Raw genomic sequence first — 24,090 nt, forward strand, 5'->3', positions numbered from 1 at the left:
ATTCCGTCTCAGCCTTCCGAGTAGCCGGAATTACAGGCATGCGCCACCACGCCCAGCTGATTTTTTGATTTATTGTAGAGATTAGGTCTCGCTGCCCAGGCGGGTCTCGAACCCACGGGCTCAGGCAATCCACTCACCTCAGCCTCCCAAAGGCGCGGGATTACAGGCTGAGCCACCAAGCCTGGTCTTCTCTTTCAAAGAAGCCAAAAATTGACTTAGCCCCTTTGTGTGCATGCTATGATGTAACCACTGCCCTGGTGTGTGGAGGCTAATCTCCCCATTTTATACGTTTCCTAATAAAGAGAGGGGTGAAGCGAAAACAAGAACTCTCACTACTGAAAGACAAATACAACTCGCTGGCAAAACTCCCACCACAGCTGTGACTCGCCTCCTTTCTTCTAGGGTTTCATTTGCCTCGTCACAGGTATTTACAAATTAAAGTCTTATGAAGAGGTAAGGTTTTCCGTTTATTCCCTGAAACGATCTATTTTCAAATTGGTTCTAATTTATCTCACTGTTTCAAAAGCCAAGGTAGCAACATGGATGCAGGAAGGAGAATCAGAGCACTGGGTAGCAAGGGGGCGGCTCAGCTTCCAACTGGGGCCTTGGGAGTCCCCACCAGCATTCTTTTCTGTCTTCACAACACAGAATTATCGTACGAGGCTCTTTTTATTTATTTATTTATTTAATTTATTTTTTGAGTTGGAGTCTCACTCTGTCGCCCAGACTGAAGGGCAGTGGCCGCTCCCGGCCACCGCAGCCTCGACCTGCTGGGCTCCGGCGATCCTTCCGCCTCAGCCTTCCGAGTAGCCAGAATTACAGGCATGCGCTACCATGCCCGGCTGATTTTTTGATTTATTGCAGCAATGAGGTCTCGCTGCCCAGGCGGGTCTCGAACCCGCGGGCTCAGGCAATCCACTCTCCTCAGCCTCCCACAGGCTGAGCCACTGAGCCCAGCTACAAGGCTCTTTTTAAAAGAGGGCCTGCTAAGCTATTGTCTTAAACTGTGTACTGCAGTCATACTAACAGACTTACAACACAGTTGAAAGCAACAGTTCCCAATTCTGCAGAGACGTGCAGAGGAGGCTCTTAGGCCCGCGACCCTCATGAATGCCGCCCCTTGAGAGTGTACTCCTTGGTGCTCCCGTACAGCGACAGGCTCTCAACAGGCCCATCCACATGTCCCTGCTTGGACCCAGCCCCTGCATTCATTCATGGGAAAGCACGTGGGAACATGAGTTTCTGTATTAGTTGTAAGTTACTGGCGACAAATCTCAATCGACGGATACTCTAGGGCAGCTGGTCCAACAGAACTTTTTGCCACGACAAACATGTTCTATTATCTGTATTGTCCGGGGATGTAGCCATTGGCCACATGGAGCTGCTGAGCACTGGAGATGCTGCTAGTCTGACTGCAGAACAGAATGTTACGTTTGGAATCATTTTTATTTTAATAGCTGCATGTGGCTAGCAGCTGCAGCACTGGCTCTAGACTATCACAGTATAGTTGAGTGCACTGGCTTACAAAAAACTCATAAATATAAATTTTATCAAACAACTAAAGAAAGTATGAGTAGCTCAAACATTTTATTCTTCTCTAAGATATATAAACTTAAAATTGATCTGGAAGGAAAGAGACCAGTTAATGGTGACTACCTCTCTGATGGGGGTGGAGTTTCTGATTTCCTCTCTCCCACCCCCCACACACACCTTTTTGAGGTGGGGAATCTCACTCTGTCACTCAGGCTGGAGTGCAGTTGCATGCTCATGGCCACTGCAACCTCGACCTGCTGGGCTAGGGTGATTTTTCCGCCTCAGCCTTCCAAGTAGCTAGAACCATAGGCGCATGTTACCATACACAGCTTACTTTTTGATTTATTGTAGAGATGAGGTCTCACAAAGTTGCCCAGGCCGGTCTAATTGCTTTATTTATAGAAGCTTATATAGTTTTGTAAGTAAGCAAAGTAATAAAAAAAAAAATCCCACAATTTAAAAGTATTCTGTATTCTGATTTGGGGACAACAAAAAACAGTTCAAAATGAAAGCCATGGCTCAGTCTATAATCCCAGTACTTTGGGAGGCCAAGGCGAGTGGACTGCCTGAGCCCGCGGGTTCAAGACCAGCCTGGGTAACTTGGCAAAACCTCATCTCTACAACAAATTAAAAAACAAGCCGGGCATGGTAGCATGCACCTGTAGTTCCGGTTACTTGGAACACTGAGGTGGAAGAATCACTGGACCCCAGCAGGTTGATGCTGGGGTGGCCATGAGTGTGCTACTGCACTCCAGCCTGGGCGACAGAGTGAGACTCCAACTCCAAAAAAAAAAAAAAAGAAAGCCAAACAGTATCTTGGAATCTCCCCACTTTTCTCACCAGGATGGGGTGTCTCCACCTCATTCTGTGTGGTCGACCCCTGGCTGCTGCACACCAGAGGGTGGGCTTTGGCTTCTTGCCCCTTCGGTGTACACATCCTGACAACACTGCCAGTCTAGCACTCCTAATCACTATGTCCAACAGGCAACTCGACTTCCTCCACCAGACCCTGTCTTGGTTTTAGGAACCCTAGGGTTGAGCAGTCCCCAGCATCTATGAGCATTTAACGGACATTTTGTAACTGGACTGTGTCAGAACCCAGAGTCATTCTGTCTGCAATGGCAACAACTGAACTCCTTTGTGTCTCTCAGTGCTCCAAGACAGACTCCCAGCTCACCACACTCTTGCACTCAGGCACCTCCCTCAGGATGGCTCCCCAGGTGCACAGTGGCTCCTTCTAGAACAGAGCTTGGCAGGCTAGGTGGGGCCCATCAGCCAAACCCATCCAGCCTATCACAGCCTTCTTAGCCCATAAAAAAAGAATTTTACCTTTTAAAATTGGTTGTGAAAAACACAACAAAGAACAATGTGCAACAGAGACTACATGGGTTACCAAGGCAAAAAGACTTCCAGTCTATGGCACTTTACAGAAAAAGCTTGCCAACCCAGCCTAAAGGGCTGACCTCTAACCCAGAAATCTCTCCCCAGTCTGCCTCCCACTTCCCACACTGCAGCTCCCACACCCAAGTGGCCCGCTCTCCGCAGCAGATTTCAGCCACCACCGACTTATTCTTCCTGGCGAAACACAATTGTCATTCTCAGCATTTAAAAGGTACCATATTGGACAGAATTATTTTATACTGATCTCTAAAAAGGAACAATTTTCAAGCTGAAGAGGGACCTCGGCAGCCACGGTGGTGGCGGGGGGTGGGGGCTATCATCCATGTAGCAAGGAAAGTGTGATCAAGACTGGCTTAACACTCACAAGGACTTTCAGTCCTAGGACATCTCCCAGTTCTCCACCAGTGCTTTGCTACAAGGATATTTATTCTCTACGGTGCTGCTAGATTTAGCAAATAAGAATATGCCCAGTTAAATTTCAACTTCAGGTCAGGTGTGGTGGCTCATACCTATAATCTCAGCACGTTGGGATGCCGAGGTGGGAAGATTGCTTGAGGTCAGGAGTGCAAGACCAGCCCAGCAACATAGCGAGAACTCATCTCTACAAAATACAAAAATTAGCCAGGTGTGCTGGCACCTGCAGTCCCAGCTACTTAGGAGGACAAGATGGGGGGACTGCTTGAAGCCAGGAGTTTGAGACCAGCCTGGACCACATGGCAGGACCCCATCACTACAATAAAAAAAAAAATTTTCAACTTCAGATAAATGACTGGTTTTAGTAAATGCCCATACAAAATATGGGATGTACTTATACTGAAAAACCATTCCTCATCTATCTCAAGTCCTGATTTAACCAGGAGCCCTAGTCTCCACAAGCCTCACTCTCCATATCCTGGCTGCTTGGGAGCCACCTCTTTGTGTACTCACAGCTTCACCCTCTTCTCTCCAATAACCAAGACAACTGACCAAGAGTCAAAGTCCAATTGGACTGCTGCCTCTTTCTCTCCCTTCCCAAAACAGTCTACCGTGTGTCCTCAAACCTTCTGCTCACGTCACTGTTAACACACGAACACACAACCATGCAAGTGACTTTCCATACAGATTGTCAATGAAGGCAGGAAGGCAATCCTAACATCACATGTCCCTACCAACCAAGGAACCATATGCCAAACACTACTTCACTACGGAAACATGTTTTTCTTCCTTCCTTCCTCCCTCCCTACCTCCTTTCCTTTCTTTTTTTTTTTGAGTTGGAGTCTCACTCTGTCGCCCAGACTGGAGTGCAGTGGCCGCTCCCGGTCACCGCAGCCTTACCTGCTGGGCTCCAGCGATCCTTCCGCCTCCGCCTTCCAAGTAGCTGGAACTACAGGCGCACGCTATCACGCCCGGCTGATTTTTGATTTATTGCAGAGATAAGGTCTCGCCAAGTTGCCCAGGCGGGTCTCGAACCCACAAGCTCAGGCAATCCACTCACCTCAGCCTCCCAAGGCATGGGATTACAGGCTGAGTCACCGAGGCTTCCTTCCCTTTCTTTCTTCCTCTTTTTTTTTTTTTTGAATCACCCGGGCTGGAATGCATTGGTGTGATCATGACTCACCACAGCCTTGAACTCCTGGGTTCAGGCATCCTTCTGTCTCAGCCTCCCAAGTAGCTGGGACTACAGGCACATGCCACCATGCCTGGCTAATTTTTTTTTTTTTTAGTTGGAGACTCACTCTGTTGCCCAGGCTGGAGTGCAGTGGCACAAGGAAGGCTACCACAGCTTCAACCTGCTGGCTCAGGCAATAATTTTTTAATATTTTTGTAGAGGCATGGTCTTGTTATGTTGCCCAAGCTGGCCTCAAACTCCTGGGACTGTCTCTTACAGGGACTAGGTAGTTTAGTACTAGATGTTGAGCAGTGTTTGAACAGTTCTTATTCCTAATTATACGTACAATTTTGTTCTTGGCTCTTTCTCTGTCCAGTTTCAAAAATTCACCAAGGGTTAATTCTTCAAACCGCTTCTTGACAGAAAGGAAAGCACAACCAGATGAATGTTTTTTATGTTCCTCTCTAGAAAAATCAATACACGAGCATGTCAACAGAGGAAAGTCAGGTGAAGTGGAAAAGCAGTTCACTCCCAATAGTCCACCTGCCATCACCCAAGCCCCCCCAACGGGCATACCTCTTCTGCTTCAAGAGCAAAGTGTGAAGTCTGAAGGCGATGGAATCAGTGCTGTGTCACCTCCCACATGACTGGTCTTGGCACCTTCTCTCTCTCTGTAGGCATCTCCCCTAATATCTAACGTATTTGCTCTGGATGCCTATAGCAATTAGTTAGAAAAGTGCTAATATGGTATAATTCCAGAGGAACAGCATATCAAATCCCTCTAATATCCTCAAGGAACTATTTGAAGTCATTTCATTCACTGGGATTGACACATAATCCACTGGTTCAGAATAAGGACATCAGTGACTGGGCTTCCCCAGGGGCCCCCCTCTACCTCATGCCCTCATTTTCGGCCAGGGGAGTCTCACCGAATAAGTACATCACCAGAACATTATTAGAATGAAAACACAGCCACACAAAGTCCAAAAGGAGAGCCAATGGCAACTATAATCTAAAAACATTATAACTTAGATATTCAAGTATAATACCACTGACCGTTCCCAGTGATCACCACAGCAAACATATTTTTTTGAAAAACAGCAACTGTTTCTGGTCAAGAAGAGAAACAACTTGGGTGACTCTCTAGGGGAAGAAATTAAAGTTGTGGAAGCAATAGATTCTGGCAGGAAAAAAAGTGAGAAAAGAATATGGGGGGAGGCCAGGCTCAGTGGTTCATCCGTAATCCCAGCACTTTGGGAGGCCAAGGCGAGTAGGTTGCCTGAGCCCATGGGTTCGAGACCAGTCCAGGCAACTTGGCGAGACCTCATCTCTACAATACATCAAAAATTAGCTGGGCGTGGTAGTGCACACCTGAACTTCTGGCTACTTGAAGGCTGAGGTGGAAGGACAGCTTGAGCCCAGAATGCTGAGGCTGCAGTGGCCGTGAGCATGCCACTGCACTCCAGCCTGGGGGATGGAGTGAGACTCCAACTCAAAAAATAAATAAATAAACAAACAAACAAATAAATAAAAGAATATGGGGGGGAAACAGAAACCACCTAAAAAATTAAAAATTGCCAGGTAGCTGGGTTCAGTGGCTCAGCCTGTAATCTCGCGCCTTTGGAAGGCCAAAGTGAGTGGATTGCCTGAGCCCGCAGGTTCAAGACCCGTCGGGGCAAGCGAGACCTCATCTCTACAATAAATCAAAAAATGAGCCGGGCGTGGTAGCGTGCGCCTGTAGTTCTGGCTACTTGGAAGGCTGGGGCGGAAGGATCGCCAGAGCCCAGCAGGTCAAGGCTGTGGTGGCCGGGAGTGTGCCACTGCACTCCAGTCTGGGCGACAGATTGAGACTCCAACTCAAAAAATAAAAAATAAAAAATAAATTGCCAGGCTCAGTGGCTCAGCTTGTAATCCCAGAACTTTGGGAGGCTGAGGCGAGTGGATAGCCTGAGCCTGCAGGTTTGAGACCCACCCGGGCAACTTGGTGAGACCTCGTCTCTATAATAAATCAAAAATTAGCCAGGCATGGTGGTGCGCACCTGCAGTTCCAGCAACTTGGAAGGCTGAGGCAGAAGGATTGCCGGAGCCCAGCACGTCGAGGCTGTGGTGGCCGGGAGTGTGCCACTGCACTGCACTCTGGGCGACAGAATGAGACTCCAACTCAAAAAATAAAAAATTAAGAATATGGCACTAAAGCTGGGCACAGTGGCCCAAGCCTGTAATTCCAGCACTTTGGGGGGCGGAAGTGAGAGGACTGTCTAAGCCCACGAGTTCGAGAACAGCCTGAGCAACTTGGCGAGACCCTGTCTCTACACTAAATCAAAAAATTAGCTGGGCGTGGTGGTGTGCGCCTGTGGTTCCAGATACTTGGAAGGCTGAGGCAGAAGGATCGCTTGAGCTCAGCAGGTTGAGGCTACTGTGGCCGTGAGCGTGCCACTGCACTCCAGCCTGGACGACAGAGTTGAGATTCCAACTCAAAAAAAAAAGAATATGGCACCATAGTTCGGAAAGATGTATATCATAGTCTATCTGAATACATACATCGAATTTTTTTTTAGTCAACTAGGCATCTTGAAAAACAAATCCCAAAACAACACTAAAGTGTACACTTTAAAAGGGTGAGTTTTGTGCTGTGTGGGTTATATTCACTAAAGCTGTTTTCAAACAAATCTCAAACAAGAAAAGCACTCGGACACTCCCGGGAGTTCACAGTGGCAGAATCTGCTAATGTATTCTGCTGAACCTGAAAGGCATCAAGCACCTGACATGAATGAGACTTTGGCCAACATCCACCCCAAGGACATTCTGGCCAATGAGAATTGATTAGGTGGCAAGCATCCCCAAGGCACCGGCATATGGAGAGATCTATCCCTCCACAACAGCTGTTTAAGGAACAAAGCTGGAAAGCTATGCTGGCAAGGTCTCACAGTTCGAATGGTTTTCCCGTGCGAACCGTCCAAAACACAAGCTTCCGGCGAGCCAGGGAAGCTTCTGGAGGCCGGCCCGAAGGGACTTACATGGGGTCGTCATCCGGCTCCCAGCCTTCCAGCTCCTTGAAGCAGAAGAAACACTGGGCCAAGTCGGGCTCGTTCTCAGTGGGACAGTGGATGAAGCCGGCCTCGGCCATCTGCAAGGGACAGCACAGCTCGTGAGCGGACCCGGCCCGGGCCCAGCCCCAGTGGACGCGCTGGGGACAGTGCGGGGGGAGGGGGGCGGCCCGGACCCCGGGGGACGCAGCCACAGTGGGGCCGGCAGCTCCCCGGAGGGGTCGTCTCGCCGCCCGGGCGCCGGGGCGAGCCCCAAGAGGCCGGACGGTCTCACCCGCTCCGGGGTGCAGGCGCAGCCCTCCAAGAAGGGCCAGTTCTTGAACGTAGAGACACGGTGGTCTTTGAGGAAGGGCTGCCAGGCCGGGGGCAATGCCGGGGCGCCCATGCCGATATCGCCGCCGTCGCCGCCGGGCATTCCCGCGATTCAAATCCGGCGGTTAATGGCGCACCGCAGGGCATGTCGGGAACTCCCGCCCTCTTGAGAGACCCTCCGCCCGCGGCCTTCTGGGAATGCGAGGCTGGCGGCGCGGAGCGTGCCGGGAGTTGTAGTCCGCCCGCCGCGGGCTCTGCCCCGTCGGACGTGCACCGAGTAACCCAGCCAACGTTTGCCCCTTCGCACATTTAGCGCCTCCACAACTGATTTCAAAGAGTGGGCGGGAAGAGGAGCTGAGGATGGACCCAAGTCCTAGTAAATGAGTTCAAGGAGTGGCTCCTGTCCAGCACATATGTATTAAGCCCTTTCAGCCGACACACTCCTTGCTTTTGTTTTCGTGGGCTCCCCACTCCTAGAACCGTCTCCTGCCAACTTCCTCTCCCTTTGTTCTTGCCCGGTTGGAAGTCTGCAGATATGCATCCATCTAGAGGCCCCGCATCTGCTGGGGAAAGATGTCAGATAAATTAAATAAATCTATAGTTAGCCTTCACCCTCAAGTGAGCTATTAATTTATCTTTTATCAAATCTTTCTACTGAAGCTTCTTGGAAGTCCAGGAATAGACTCTTGCAGCTTTGTTCTTGTCTTTCCACCAGAATTTCTCCAAAATTCGACATTTTTTCAGGTCAATAACCACAGCTCTAACTATGCAGCAGTGTTCCAGATATGAGCAAACTCACTTATTCAATCATGCCCCTTTCAATGGGCAAAGGGCCCCTAAAGAGGGGTCACATTTTGTGCCACTACAAATAATACTGTAACAAGTATCTTCGTATGAATAACCTTGTGTCCTGGTACTTTTGCTTCCATTGGATTGTTTTCCAAAAGTGGATTGCTAGGTTGAATATGCATTTTAGATGTTAGTACCCAATGCTACATCACTATCCAGAAAGCTCACTCCTACCCACCATACTTGATTCCTTGCCAGCACTAGATATTGACTCCTTTTAGTTTTCGCCAATGTGTATGTTTAGTCTATTTGAGTTGTTTCTCCTTTATGAGTGTTACTATACATATATACATACATAAATATTTATATACTTTTTATCTGTTATGTGTGTTCCGATTTTTTTGCCATTTTACAGATGAGAAAACTGAAATTATGCGGCCTAAGTGATGTCTGTAGAGATCACATGGGCATCTGAGCAGGACCTAAAATCCAGCTTATCTACCTCCCACCCAGGGTCTTGAGAACTCCATCTAATTAATATTTGGTGGCAAAAGTCAATATTTGCTGACCATGTATTTATGAACAAAAAATCTCCAAAAAGGAACTTGGAAAAATGAATTTGTTCTTGCCAAACGTGCATTCTGGAGAACAAAGGGAGGGTTTGATTATTATCATAAGAGAATGTGCCCAGCCGAGTTCCCAGTCAAGCCCACTTATGCAAATAAGGAATTCAAACTGCCTTAGTTCTGATTGGTAAATGCAGTTGAATTCCGATTGGCAAATACAACCGAGCCCTGATTGGGGGAGGCAGTTGAACTCTGATTGGTTGATTCTGGCGAATCCCCAAAGTTTGTAAGTTGAACACAATGTGGGTTTTCAGGAAACTCAGAGTACTTTGTGTGACCTCTAGTCAGTAAATGGCCGCTTGGCTCTGTTTAAACTTAGGTCCAGTTAACTACTCAGGACCCATCTTGAAATGGGTTTCAGATTTGTTTGTTCACATATTCAGTAAGTAAGCCTTAATTAACGACCTTCTATACTCCAGCACTGTTCCAAGTGCAGTTCCATGTGGAACCAAGTCAGACAAGGTCCCTGTACACCATGCTGGAACAACATATGCAGGACATCCCTTTACCCTTACTCATCTTCCACCAGGGCAAGTCACTTGGACTCTCTGAGCCTCAGTTTCTTCAGATGTACATTGGGGCTTGAATCCCTCAGGACCAAAAAATAACATTTCCTTCTGAGGCAGGCTACTAAGTGCAGGAAAATGTGACCTATGTTTCACCCTACAAGAAGAGAGTAGCTAAAACTTTGGAAAACACCTCCAGGGTGTTTACGGTTGGAGTCAGCAGAGCAAAACAGGCCATGGTCCTTCCTAAGGTGGTTACAGGTAGAACACAAGTTTGTCACATAGCTCAGAAGCCCAAATAAAGATAAATCCATGGCTTTCACAACCCTCATCTCCTCCCAACCACCTCCCAGAAGGTAGTGGAGACAAAAGCCTGTCACCAAGAGCTCCTCAGGGCAGTTCTCACTCTGAGACTGTCTACACTCCCTTTCCTGCCAAGAGGCAGATCTTCTCTTGAGACTGCCCACCCTCACTCCCCTTCCCTTTAAGTGTGTACTTTTTTTTAATTTGAGTTGGAGTCTCACTCTGTTGCCCAGACTGGAGTGCAGTGGCACGCTCCGGGCCACCGCAGCCTCGACCTGCTGGGTTCCGGTGATCCTTCCGCCTCAGCCTTCTGAGTAGCTGGAACTACAGGCGCGCGCTACCGTGCCCGGCTCATTTTGATTTATTGTAGAGATGAGGTCTCACCAAGTTGCCCAGGCGGGTCTTGAACCTGGCAATCCACTCACCTCAGCGTCCCAAAGGCGCAGGATGACAGGCTGAGCCACCAAGCCCGGCTTAAGTGTGTACTTTTACCTTCATGCACTCCTTGCTTTACCCACCAACTTAGCGATTTGTTCTTGAATTCTTTCCTGTGGTGAAATCAAGACCCCGAGAAAGAGTTGAAGTCTCTTCTCTCCCTCCATTAGAGAGACCTCCTCTCCGGCAACACTTACACCCCATTCTCCACTGGCAGAAACATCACATAGACCAGAGACAGCACAGTCAGTCCCTTGGGAGGGGCACAACTAAAATAAATAAGATCTGCCTGTGTCTTAGACGAGAGCCCCACACAACTGAGATCAACACCCTGAAATGCCTTCTGAGGCCGGGCTCAATGGCTCAGCCTGTAATCCCAGCACTTTGGGAGGCCGAGGTGAGCGGATTGCCTGAGCCCACAGGTTCGAGACCAGCCCGCACAACTTGGCGAGAACTTGTCTCTACAATACATCAAAAATTCGTTGGGAATGGTAGCGTGCACCTGTAGTTCCGGCTACTTGGAAGACTGAGGTGGGAGGATTGCTGGAGCCCAGCAGGTTGACGCTGGGGTGGCTGTGAGCATGCCAATGCACTCCAGCTTGGGCGACGGAATGAGACTTCAACTCAAAAAAAAAAAGCACTGGCACTTTAATTTTGGCTACAGTTCCCCTAGGTTGGCTCCATGTCAGAAGACCCCTGGGAAGTGAGCAAGACTACCTCATGGAGAGCCAGGCACTGGACTGTGGAGTGCCAGCTGAGGTCAAGTCACTTTTCAGGGCCCAAGGGCTGGCCTTCCCCCTGCAAACTTGTCTTTCTCAAAGGCACTCCATCAGATTGGCACAATGACTGTTCAGACTGCAGGACACACAGCTCATTGCTCCAAACATTATCCTCTTGGTGTGACTTGGTGGCTAACAGCTAAGACCGATTTTGCGTTTGCTTACTTAGAGTCGGAGTTTCATCTGTTGCCCAGGCTGGAGTGCAGTGACATGTTCATGGCCACCGCAACCTCGACCCACTGGGCTCAGGCAATCCTTCCGCCTTAGTCTTCCATGTAACTGAAACTACAGGCATGTGCCACCATGCTTGGCTAATTTTTTGATTTATTGTAGAGATGAAGTCTTGCCATGTTGGAAATTAAAAGGAATACCACCATGGCCGACTAATTTTCAAATTTTTTTTGTAGAGATGTGGTCTCACTATGTTGCCTAGGCTGATCTCAAACTCCTGGGCTCAAGCTATCCTCCCACTTTGGCCTCCCAGAGTGCTGGGATTAGAGATATGAGCCACTGCACCCAACCGAGGAATGGGAGGCTTTTTGGGCGTCTGGGGCACTGCTACTTACCAACTGATATGAAGATATTTGGATATGGTAACTACCTTGTGTACCGAGGATCCAAGTCCAAATTGCCTAATCTGCAGCCTATACGAGGCAGAGCTGAGGTTCCCTCCCTGGCCAGAATGTCACAGGTGGTGACTTGGGGACATGGTATCATGAGAATTTGCCCTTTTTGCTTCCCCACCACCATGTCTGAAAGCAGCTCAGGCCCAGCTCAGACGCCCCTTTGTTCTGGCTCTGCTTTGACCCTCAACTTTTGCTGGGTCTTAAACTCAGACACCTATGGGGTCTGGCTGGATTAAGATGGTAAACATGAACGGTTTGGTGGCAAAGGCCAAGCACCTGCTCCCTCTGATGTTTCTGCCAACCAATCACAGTCAAGAGTTACCACATGGGATGGTAATTTTCTTTTCTTTTCTTTTTTTTTTTTTTGAGTTGGAGTCTCCCTCCATTGACCAGACTGAAGCGCAGTGGCACACTTATGGCCACTGCAGCCTCGACCTGCAGGGCTCAGGTGATCCTTCCACCTCAGCCTTCCAAGTAGCCAGAACTACAGGCACACACTGCCATGTCCGGCTAATTTCTTGTTTATTGTAGAGACAAGGTCTCGCCAGGTTGCCCAGGCTGATCTTGAACCTGCAGGCTCCACTCGCCTCAGCCTCCCAAAGTGCTGGGATTTCAGGCTGAGCCACCGAGCCCGGCCTGGGATGGTAATTTTCAAAAGAAATTGGTGCCTCACACCTATAATCCCAGCACTTAGAGAGGCTGAAGTGAGAGAATTGCCTGAGTCCAGGAATTCGAGACAAGCCTGGGCAATATAGTAAGACCTTATCTCTACAAAAAATTTAAAAATTAGCTGGATGTGGTGGTGCATGCCTGTAGTCCCAGCTACTCAGGAGGCTGAGGCAGAAGGATTGCTTGAGCCCAGGAGGTAGAGGCTGCAGTGGGCCGTGATCTTGCTACTGCACTCCAGCGTGGACAACAGAGTGAGAGTCTGATTCAAAATAATAATAACGATAATAATAATAACAATGTTGAGGTTTATATCCATTTTAACAGAGACATCTACCATGCAGATTTTTAGTAGTTATCAATAAAATGTTATGTTCATTTCTGCCAGTAACAATCCAATGAATTGGACAAGAAGCTGGTAGCTTGGATTATTTCTCAGCTTAATTCACACAAAAAAACTGTAAGTAATTTTGTGAAACAGTTGGGAGAGGAAATGAGGGAAAAACACAAAGAGAAACCCAGACAGGGTGGGAAGGAAGCACAAGGCTGTGTTGGTTCTATTGGTTGCTTAGTTTTTTCTTTTTCTTTCTTTTTTTTTTGAGTTGGAGTCTCACTCTGTTGCCCAGACTGGAGTGCAGTGGCCACTCCCGGCCACCGCAGCCTCGACCTGCTGGGCTCCGGCGATCCTTCCACCTCAGCCTTCCAAGTAGCCGGAATTACAGGCATGCGCTACCACGCCCCGCTGATTTTTTGTAGAGATGAGGTCTTGCTGCCCAGGCGGGTCTCGAACCCGCAGGCTCAGGCAATCCACTCACCTCAGCCTCCCAAAGGCGCGGGATTACAGGCTGAGCCACCGAGCCCAGCTCTTTTTTTTTTTTTTTTTTTTTTGAGTCAGAATCTTATTCTGTCCCTCAGGCTGGAGTGCAATGGCACACTCCCGGCCACCAAAGCCTTGACCTGCCAGGCTCTAGCAATCCTTCTGCCTTGGCCTTCCAAGTAGAAGGAACTACAGGCGCACGCTACCACGCCTGGCTAATTTTGTTTGTTTGTTTTTATTGTAGAGACGAGGTCTCGCCAAGTTGCCCAGGCTGGTCTCGAGCCCACAGTCCTCTTGCCTTGGCCTCCCAAAGTGCTGGGATTACAAGCTGAGCCACCAAGCCCAGTCCTTGTTGCTGAGTTTTCATGGACAAAGGTCTTCCTGGTCAACTTCAAAAGGTCAGGATCACTCCAGGGAGCTCTTATTTTTCCACAACAACATGGCATAAGGTGACAGCAAACGTTTTGATTTTTGCCCACCTGAGAGCACAAAACAGCATGTGCTTGTTTGAATTTGTTCCTCTTTACTTAAAAAGGAGGCTGATCACCTCTTTTCAAGTTCACTGGTCACTGCATTTCTTTTCTGTGAATTGCCTGTTTGTGTGTGTTCTCTGCCTCCTCTTCGGTTGGATGACTGATCTTTTTCCGATTGCGCCCTAAGGGGTTGCGTACAGAAGGGGCTTAGATCACTTGTTCCTCTCTCTCCCCAATCTTTCGCTGGCCTTTCCTCCACCCCCCTTTGTTTGCCTCTTGCTTTTGTGATATATTTTCTTCCTGCAAAAGTTTTAAATGATCGCTTTTTCTCTCTGACTTTCACTTTCTATTTCTGGTCGGTTTGCTTTGCTTTTGACCTGCTTAGAGAGGCTTTTCCCACTCCAATATGCTTTATAAAAGATACTCATTGCAGATTTCTGGTTTCTCCTGGTTTGGGTTTTTGTGTTGAAATCTTGACCTCTGGGAAGACTGTCCACGGACAGCGTGTGAATAGTGTTCAGACTGATGTTTTTTAAGGTCTGGTCAGTGTGTTCAATAACCAATTTTGAACAACAGGTTTGAAACACCGCCTTTATCACTTACTAAATTCCCTTATGGGGCAGGACCTATTTCCACAATCTGGGTTCTGTCCAGCGATCTGTCTGCCTGTTCCTGCTCCAACCATTTATCTTATGGATGAATAAATGGAGACCCAGAGCCACTGGCAGAAATCTAGAAGGCACAGAAGTCCAGGAGTGAAATCAGGTGCTAGGAAGAAATCCACGGGCAGTTTCTGGGTGCTAGGTAACCAAAGACGGCCAAGACAGGCCCTGGCCCGCTTAGCCAAAAATCAGACAGGAGAATTTTATAAGGGTCCACCTTTGAAAAGAAAACAAACAAATGCAGTGACCAGTGAACTTGAAAAGAGGTGATCAGCCTCCTTTTTAAATAAAGAGGAACAAATTCAAACAAGCACATGCTGTTTTGTGCTCTCAGGTGGGCAAAAAACAAAAGAAACAAACCCCTCAAAAAGGTGTGCAGGGTTCAGTGAACAGGGAAAGGGAGGAAAGCTCACTTAGTCCCAGCAGACATCTCTGACTCCTGAGCCCTGGGTTTCCAAGTGGACCACCTTCCAGAGCCAGGGACAGGGAGTTGGGCCACCGCCATGATAACCTGTAAGGAGAGTCAGAGAAAGCCCAGGCCAGGGTGGGAGCCAATTCACAGGGCAAACTCCCCTTTTCCCTCCTCAAAGTAGAGGGTCTCACCAATGGTAAATCCTGCAGCCTACTTAAAACAATGTGTTGTTTTTAAAAAACGGTCTGGGCTCAGTGGCTCAACCTGTAATCCCAGCACTTTGGGAGACTGAGGCGAGTGGATTGCCTGAGCCCATGGGTTTGAGACCAGCCCGGGCCACTTGGTGAGACCTCGTCTCTACAATAAATAAAAACTTAGCCGGGCATGGTAGCGCACATCTGTATTTCCGGCTACTTGGAAGGCTGAGGCAGAAGGATGACTGGAGCCCAGCAGGTCGACGCTGGGGTGGCTGTGAGTGTGCCACTGCACTCCAGGCTGGACAATGGAGTGAGACTCCCAACTCAAAACAACAACAACAAAAAAATCAGTTACGCCTTCTGCATTGGCACGGGGTGTTCTGAGTCACTTTCTGAGCCAAGTTGGGGGAGGCTGGCACCTCTCACTCCTCTCACTTCTCTGGCCAGAGATAGAGATTTGGCCTCTTCCCCCTCCAGCCTGACACAGGCCTACAGTCCTCTAGGCGTTAATATAATAACTTTTTTGTAACTTTTTACTTTGATAAAACTTTAAAGAAAACTACAAGAATAGCACAAGGAATACTCATAAACCCTTCACTCTGATTTTGTCTATTTGCTTTCTCATTCTTTCTCTCTTTTTGTCGCTACACACACACGCACACACACACACACACACACACACACACACACACATACCTGTATATATCATCCACATATGTATGTATGTATGTGAGTTTTTTTTTTTTTTTTTTGAGTTGGAGTCTCAGTCACCCAGACTGGAGTGCAGTGGCCGCTCCCGGCCACCGCAGCCTCGACCTGCTGGGCTCTGGCGATCCTTCCACCTCAGCCTTCTTAGTAGCTGGAACTACAGGCGCGTGCTACCACACCCGGCTAATTTTTTTTTTTTATTTATTGTAGAGATGAGGGCTTGCCAAGTTGCCCAGGCGGGTCTCGAACCCGCAGGCTTAGGCAATTCACTCACCTCGGTCTCCCAAAGCACGGGATTACAGGCTGAGCCACCGAGCCCAGCTGGATTTTTTTTTTTTTTTTTTTTTTGAGCTGGAGTCTCACTCTGACACCCAGACTGGAGTGCAGTGGCACACTCACGCTCGCTCCAGCATCAACCTGCTGGGCTCTGGCGATCCTTCTGCCTCAGTCTTCCAAGTAGCCTGAACTCCAGGCATGCGCTACTATGCCCAGCTAAATTTTCTTTTATTTTTGTAGAAACGAGGTCTTGCCAAGTTGCCCTGGCTGGTCTCGAAACCGCGGGCTCAGGCAATCCACTCGCCTCGGCCTCCCAAAGTGCTGAGATTACAGGATGAGCCACCAAGCCCAGCCAGTATGTGGATTTTTTAAAACCTGAACTGTCTATAAGTACGTTGAAGGCATTACAACATTTTACTCCTAAATACTTCATTCTCTTACTTGATCACAGTACAATCATCAAAATCAGGAAACAACATTGATACGGTCATCAGATCCAGTCGATTACAGCACACCTTGGGGCCTTTGAAGGGTTGCCACTGGACAACAGGCCAAGGATGTGTTACCACCGCTGTCGACCGCAGCCGTGGCTGGCCTGCATGAGGGAGAAGCGAATGATTGCTTTTCACCTTTGGATCACAACATCATCAACTGCACGGACAAAGACAGCCTGGAATTCCATTAGGCCCTGAATGCCCTCGAGTCCAAGTCCAGGAGACGTGAAAGGTAATGACCACCATGCCAGCATCCTCTGAGCCTCGAGCCACAGCAGCCGCACAGCCGCTGGGGGCAAGTCAGGAGCAAGAATGAGCACTGGAGGTTGCTGTGCCTCAGTCCTAGCTACGCGGGAGGCTGAGGTAGGGAGGATCGTTTGAGGCCAGGAGTTTGAGACCAGCCTGGATCTCTGAAATCCCCAATGAGGCCAACTTTCAGGAATGCCTGAGAAAGAAGGTCAAAAAGAGCAAAGGGCTTGTCTCCTCCTTCGCCCACTCCCTGCCCCCTGACTCTGCATGTTCCCTCCCTCAGACTGTGGTTCCTTCAGACCCCAACCCTGACTTCGCAGCTGCTGGGGGATAGGCTTCTCTGCTGCTTCGCTGGTGTGGGTCATGCAGGGATCCAGTGCTGACCTTGTCTATATCCATGTCTAGATTCATGTGACTTGAGTGCCTGCAGGTGGAAGTCAGAACATCCCTGGAGGCTCAGGAGGGGTGGAGAAGTCTACCTGCCTCTGGGGAGGGGCTACCTGCAGCATGTTGAGGCCCCACCAGCAGATCTGAAGAGCGTCATGGGAAGGTGGCGCCTGGTCTCCTCTTTCCCTCCCTCTCCTCCCACCCCCATATGATCAGTGTGTACCAGGTATATATCGTTCTTGTTGGCAGCAATGTTGTAAGGCATTTGCATAGAATGTACTGGACGAATTAGGCTGCATGCACTCACATGGCGTGGGATTCATATGATAAGAAAGGCCGTGAGGGAATAAACATTGTTTTAAAAGGCCAGAGGGTGGCTTTTTCTGCAACCAAGTGGTTCCTTTTATGTCTGAACTAGTGAGTGGAACTGTATCCTTGGGGGTGTCAGCCCCAAGCCCTGCCGGGGAGCTCCTATCTCCAGGTTGCCTGCGCCCTACACAATCTCCTTTTTTTTTTTTTCTTTTGAGTTGGAGTCTCACTCTGTCGCCCAGACTGGAGTGCAGTGGCCGCTCCCAGCCACTGCAGCCTCGACCTGCTGGGCTCCAGCGATCCTTCCGCCTCAGCCTTCCAAGTAGCCGGAATTACCAGTGTGCGCTACCATGCCCAGCTAATTTTTTGATTTATTGTAGAGATGAGGTCTCGCTGCCCAGGCGGGTCTCGAACCCGCGGGCTCAGGCAATCCACTCACCTCAGCCTCCCAAAGGCGCAGGATTACAGGCTGAGCCACAGAGCCCGGCTCTTCAGCTCCTGCTCCCTTGTCTCTTGTCACCTGGGGTTAGTGCTCAAGAGTGACCAAACCGCTTCATGTCCACAGCACTTTCCCCAGGGTTGGCAAGTTGCCATCCTTTCCATGCAGGCTCCCACAGGTCTTCAGGCAAACAGGCCTTCCTATGTCTGGCGTCCCAGAGTCACATTGCCCCGGCTTCCTTATTCATTTATTTAAGTTCACTTATTTATTTTTAGAGTCAAGGTCTTGCTCTGCTGCCCAGGCTAGAGTGCAGTGGCGCGACCATAGCTCTCTGCAGTCTCAAACTCCTAGGTTCAAGTGAGCCCCCTGCCTCAGCCTCTCAAGTAGCTGGGACCACAGGCATGTTGCCACCACACTCAGCTAATTAAAAAAAAAAAATTTAGTCTGGTGCGGTGGCTCACACCTGTAATCCCAACACTTTAGGAGGCGGAGGCAAGAGGATTGCCTGAACTCAGGGATTCGAGACCAGCCTGGGTAACTTGGTGAGACCTTGTCTCTACAATTAAAAAAAAAATTTTTTTAGCTGGGTGTGGTGGCATGTGCCTGTAGTTCCAGCTACTTGGAAGGCTGAGGTGGAAGGATTGCCTGAGCCCAGCAGGCCGAGGCTACAGTGGCCATGAGTGTGCCACTCCACAGCCTGGGTGACAGAGTGAGACTCCTACTCAAAGAAAAATATTATTTTTTTTTGTAGAGTTGGGGTCTTGCTATGTTACCCAGGCTGTTCTCAAACTCCTGACCTCAAGGGATCCTCCCTCCTCAGTCCTCTAAAATGATGGGATTACAGGTGCCTGGCCCTGCTCTGGTTTAAAAAACAGTTCCCCCTCTGTCCTTCTCACTCAGGAGTTGCTTAAGTTGCGCTGCATAGGGTTTCAGCACGATGCACTTTGTGCTCAGAGAAAGGCAGCTCAAGGTGACAGTTTGGACGGTCCCTCAGCCAAGCTGAGCTAGGCCTGAAAGTTATCCTGCCAGTCCCAGCTCTTAGAGGTTTGTAAGCAGCCCTCCTTCTTCCCCTCAGCTCCACTGGCTTCTAAATCTGTGTGCTCTCCCCTTGACCATCAGATTGAGGTGAGAGTGGTTCTGTCCCTTGCCTACCAGGGGTGAGGAGAGAAGTAACTGAATAGTGTTTGAATGTAGAAATGAGCACATAACCTGTGTTGACCAGTCCAGGGGCTTAGCAGATGCCCTCCACTGGCCTTGTGGGCAGAGAGTTTTGTGTTGAGATGTTTTTAGCAGGGGTTCCAGGAATGTCACCTGTCAGAAGGTGGCTGGCATATTGGGGGCCTGGGGATGTGTGAAGGAGGAGGTTTAGTGGTTTTGGACAGAAAAGCAGGCTCTGAATTTAAGTGGGTGATCACCTAGTAGACCAGTTCTACCTTGAGACTGTTATTTAACTGAATTAGTTATTTTCTTGAAATATCAGACCTGGCACTGTGACTCATGCCTGTAATCCCAGGGCTTTGGGAGGCTGAGGTGGAAGAATCACTTGAAGCTAGGAGTTTGAGACCAGCCTGGGCAACCTAGCAAGACCTCATCTCTAAAATATATATTAAAAAAAAAAAGGAATTAGCTGGGTGTGGTGACACACTTGTAGTCCCAGCTACTTGAGAGACTGAAGTGGGGGGATCAATTGAGCCCAGGAGTTTGAGGCTGTGCTGAACTGTGACAGAGCAAGAACCTATCTCAAAAAAAAGAGAGAGAGAATACCCAAGATGGCTGACTTCAAGGATTAGGTGTCAGAAGAGGAGAATTTACGCATAGCTGCCAAATTCATCACTCATGCACCTCCAGGGGGATTTAATGAAGTATTCAATGATGTTCAGCTACTACTTAATAATGACAATCTTCTTAGGGAAAAGACAGCACATGCATTTGCCCAGTTTAACATGGATCAGTATGTGAAAGAAAAGAATTCAACGTGTGGTCATATGATAAATACATTATTTATAAATGAGAGCAATATTTTGCTGGAGCTTTCAAAGTTAACAGGTTTTCTAGCCTCATGGAATACTGTTGAACCTATAGCATTGTCTTGATTCTTCTGTGTTCTCTACCTTGTAATTTTCTGTTATCACTATACCTACTTGTAAATCTTTTGTTGTTGTTGTTGTTAATTTGGCTACATTTAACATTGGAGAGAGAAATCTATCCTGGAGTTATTTTACTGTTTAGAAAAATTTCCTAGCCGTGAAGCCCTGTTACCGATTTAGACAAGGTAATATCTTCCTGATTTTCTTACCCCTGTCCTTTCAATGCTCTTCTGGTACTTCAGTGGTTTTTAACTGATCACCAACAGCTCAAGAGGCTATGCTACAACCATAGCTGAACGGAAGACACATTCATCCTTCTCCCTCTGACTGCTTAATCATTTGTAGCATCTCTTAACTATAGTTTTCCTTGTATTTGGGCTTTTCAGGTCCTTTCTGGGGAGCAAAGGAAGTTTCTGGAAATTCTATTATGGCCAGCTTCTCTGGGGAACTTGTTTTCTTTTTTTTGAGTCAGAGTCTCACTCTGTCACCCAGCCTGGAGCACAGTGGCATGCTCATGGCCACCACTGCCTTGACCTGTTGGGCTCAGGTGATCCTTTCACCTCACCCTTCCAAGTAGCTGGAACCAGGCACTTATCACCATGCCTGGCTAATGTCTTGATTTATTGTAGAGATGAGGTCTCGCCAAGTTGTCCAGGCTGGTCTCGAACCTTTGGGATCAGGCAATTCTCTCACCTCAGTCTCTCAAAGTGCCGGGATTATAGGCTTGAGCCACCAGGCCTGGCCTGGGAACTTGTATTTAAATCCGAAGACTTGAACCACATTCCCTGCACGTGAACATGTCTGCTTTTTCCCTTCCCTCACTGTCTCCTTCCCACCTAGTACCATCGTAGTTATAGACATCTGCATTTTTGGAAGAGCTTTTCCCATTTATTTTTTTAAACATTCAAGAACTGCTGACATACTGTGGACATACAGTATAAAACTTGAAAAATGCGGATGCTGAAGGAATCATAGGTATCTTGTGCTTTAATACTTTGTGGCAGGATTGTACTATAAGCAAGTGAATCAAACAAACTATGTAAATCACAAAAACTAAAATGAACCAAAGCGAGGAGGATAACTTCCAGGTAGTATCTTTTTATTGTAACCTGTTATTTAAAAGTATACTAGTGATTTCTTCAACATAGGATGTATAACTTGTTCCAAATTACTCTTTCTCAGACCTGCCTGCCAAGAACTCAAACATAGCTGTGATATAGCAACTCCTTCCCAGGTATATTGGCAGGTATGTGTGTGATCTCAGAACACACAGGTGACATAGATATGACATGGCAACTGGTAATGGTGGATTCATTTACATTGTTTACACTTCTATGACCAAGCCTTAAGGGAAGGTCAGTTTAAAAAAAAAAAACCGACAAGTAGTTATCTTCCTACCTATCCCCAAATACATGTCAAAAAAGGATATTTGTGGTTCAACTCTGTTTTTGCTCAGTAATACAGTCAAGCGAGTTTCTTTCCAAGTGACCCATTGAGCTGTGTAAACATTTTTGTTTCTTTCTTTCTTTTTTTTTTTTGTGAGTTGGAGTCTCACTCATTCACCCAGACTAGAGTATAGTGTCTGCTCCTAGCCACCGCAGCCTCGACCTGCTGGGCTCCAGCAATCCTTCCGCCTCAGCCTTCCGCCTCAGCCTTCCGAGTAGCCAGAATTACAGGCACACGCTACCACGCCCGGCTGATTTTTTTATTTATTGTAGAGATGAGGTCTCACCAAGTTGCCCAGGCAGGTCTTGAACACGTGGGCTCAGGCAATCCACTCACCTCAGCCTCCCAAAGGCGCGGGATTACAGGCTGAGCCACCGAGCCCGGCTGCTTATTTCAAATAAAACATATTTGTGTTACTTGTCATTCATACCAAACATCCATACCACACTATCTTCTGTATTAGGTAGTCGGATAGAAATAGACTTGTTTTGTTCTAAAAAAAAAGAAAGAAAGAAAGAAAATTTCAGAGTTGTGGGTGGAACAGTTTTAAGGCTCTGACCAAATCCTGTGAAACACGAAACACGTAAAAATACAAGACTATCTGGTCTTTCTGCAACGCAAGGCTGAAATGGAGAAGGGCGCCTCATAGGGTTGAGGGAGGTTGAACCTCCCCTGCATTCCGGTGTTTTGACTTGTGACATTTTTCAAATGTATAATTAAAACAATTTACATTCTGGAAAAAAAATGCAATCTATTTAACTTTTATTTTAAATAAAACCCAAATTAAATTAAACAGTTCCTATTAATGTAAAAATATACATTAAATAAAAAGAAAATTTAAATTGTCCACCATTTCACCCTGGAGGTTACCTGCTGCTGACTTGTGTAGGCTTCTGGTCTTTCTTTCTGTACCTACAGATATCTGTGAATAGGATGCCACATGCCAAGATATGTGTCAGTGTATCCGATTATACTGTCTTTTGCTTACCTTAAGGCACTTAACCTTATGGCATAGGTTAAGGGAGCAAGTCTCAACCCAGGTGAGGTGACCAGTAGGTTTCCTGCCAGGGGCTGTAAGGCGTCTCACAAGGAAACTGTTACAAATACTAAATGAAGTCCTGTCACCTGAGAGTCATTTCCTTTAAATCGAACAGATTCAAGTTAAATCTATAACATCACTCTCATCCTACATCCTGAAAGCTTTTTTAATATTTTACATTTTTTTTTGGTAGAGACAGACTCTTGCTATGTTGCCAGACTGATCTTGAACTCTTGGCCTTAAGCAATTCTCCTGCCTTGGCCTCCCAAAGTGCTGGGATTACAGATGTGAGCCACTGCACCCAGCCTGAATATTTTAATGTTTCAAATTACACAGTACATATAAATGCACTCAGGACTCAGGTGATCCTTCCTCCTCAGCCTCCCAAGTAGCTGAAGCTATAGGCGCACATTATCACGCCTGGCTTATTTATTTTTTGTAGAGATGAGGTCTCACTATGTTGCCCAGGCTGGTCTTGATCTCCTGGGCTCAAGCAATTTTCTTGCCTTGGCCCCAAAATGCTAGGATTACAGGCGTGAGCCACCGTGCCCACCCACAGTGGAAATTCTTGAATTATTAGATAGTCAGCCTGGAAGAAAGAGGCAGTGGGGTGGTGGTGTATGGAAGTAGCTGGTTCCTTGGAAATTGCACATACCCCCGGGGAGATAGATGAAGCATGTCTTACCTGGATGACAGAATGGCATTGTCCTATCAAGGTCAAGGTGTTTGCCCCAATGCTAAGACCCCAGGGCATTCAGGGATAGATCTAAATGTTAAGTGGGATTGAGGACAGAAGAGTGAAGAAACAGGCAGGATGGAGACTGGTTTGGGGGAGTCCTTAACAGGGGTCTGCAAACTTTTCTGGAGAGGAAATACTTCACACACTATGGGTCAGGCGGTCACCCTCACAACGACCCAACTCGGTGTGCAACATCTGTCACTGACAGTATGTAAGTGAACATGCTGGGCTGTGTTCCAATAAAACTTTATTTATAGGCGTGGAGATTTTAGTTTCATATAATTTTCACATGTTATGAAAGAAATAATATTCTCTTAAAATTCTTTTTGAACCACATATGCAAATGTAAGACCATGCTTAGCTTGTGGGTCATACAAAAACAGGCAGTGAGCTGAAGGTCTGTGACTCCTGTCATGCCCTGTCAGCAGAGAGAGGGGCCGGATGTGGCCAGGAGGTAGCACTGGCCATCCAACAGCATTGACCTGTGAACCTTCCCCGGAGTCTTCCCAAGAGCTCGATCCAGGCTGGAGAAAGAGGGAAGATGGAGTTTTTCATGAAGACTGGTCTGGGGGAGTGTCTCCTGCTCCCAACAGGGAAGGAAGGACTCTTGCTGGGGCAGGTGGACACACTAAGGCTCTCTTGGGCGCTGGAGGAGGTGGAAGCCGGCAGGTTCGGCTCTGAAGGCCCTTTGAGGAGGACTCACGTGTTAGGGTGTATGAGGGCTGGTGTCCAGCTATCATCAAAA

General features: G+C 47.8%; 1 protein-coding gene across 3 annotated transcripts in view; it reads right to left on the minus strand.

Moving 5' to 3' along the window:
- Window positions 1–8,087, minus strand: part of BIRC5 (baculoviral IAP repeat containing 5) — a 10,666-nt gene extending 2,579 nt beyond the window's left edge. For 2 of the 3 annotated variants that reach the window (XM_008060450.1, XM_008060451.1), the window contains exons 1-3: window positions 7,844–8,087; window positions 7,540–7,649; window positions 4,869–4,986 (exon numbers count right to left, since the gene is read on the minus strand). In XM_008060450.1, coding sequence (XP_008058641.1) covers window positions 4,869–4,986; window positions 7,540–7,649; window positions 7,844–7,984 — 369 coding nt within the window. In that variant the 5' untranslated portion in view covers window positions 7,985–8,087. Of the gene's footprint in view, window positions 1–247; window positions 250–4,868; window positions 4,987–7,539; window positions 7,650–7,843 lie in introns of all 3 variants that reach the window. The other variant, XM_008060452.1, reaches the window with a different exon arrangement.
- Between the last annotated feature and the right edge of the window lie 16,003 nt (window positions 8,088–24,090).

The sequence above is a fragment of the Carlito syrichta genome, unplaced genomic scaffold (genome assembly GCF_000164805.1).
Source record: "Carlito syrichta isolate Samal-C Ts95f unplaced genomic scaffold, Tarsius_syrichta-2.0.1 Scaffold304629, whole genome shotgun sequence".
In the NCBI taxonomy this organism is placed as follows: Eukaryota; Metazoa; Chordata; class Mammalia; order Primates; family Tarsiidae; genus Carlito; species Carlito syrichta.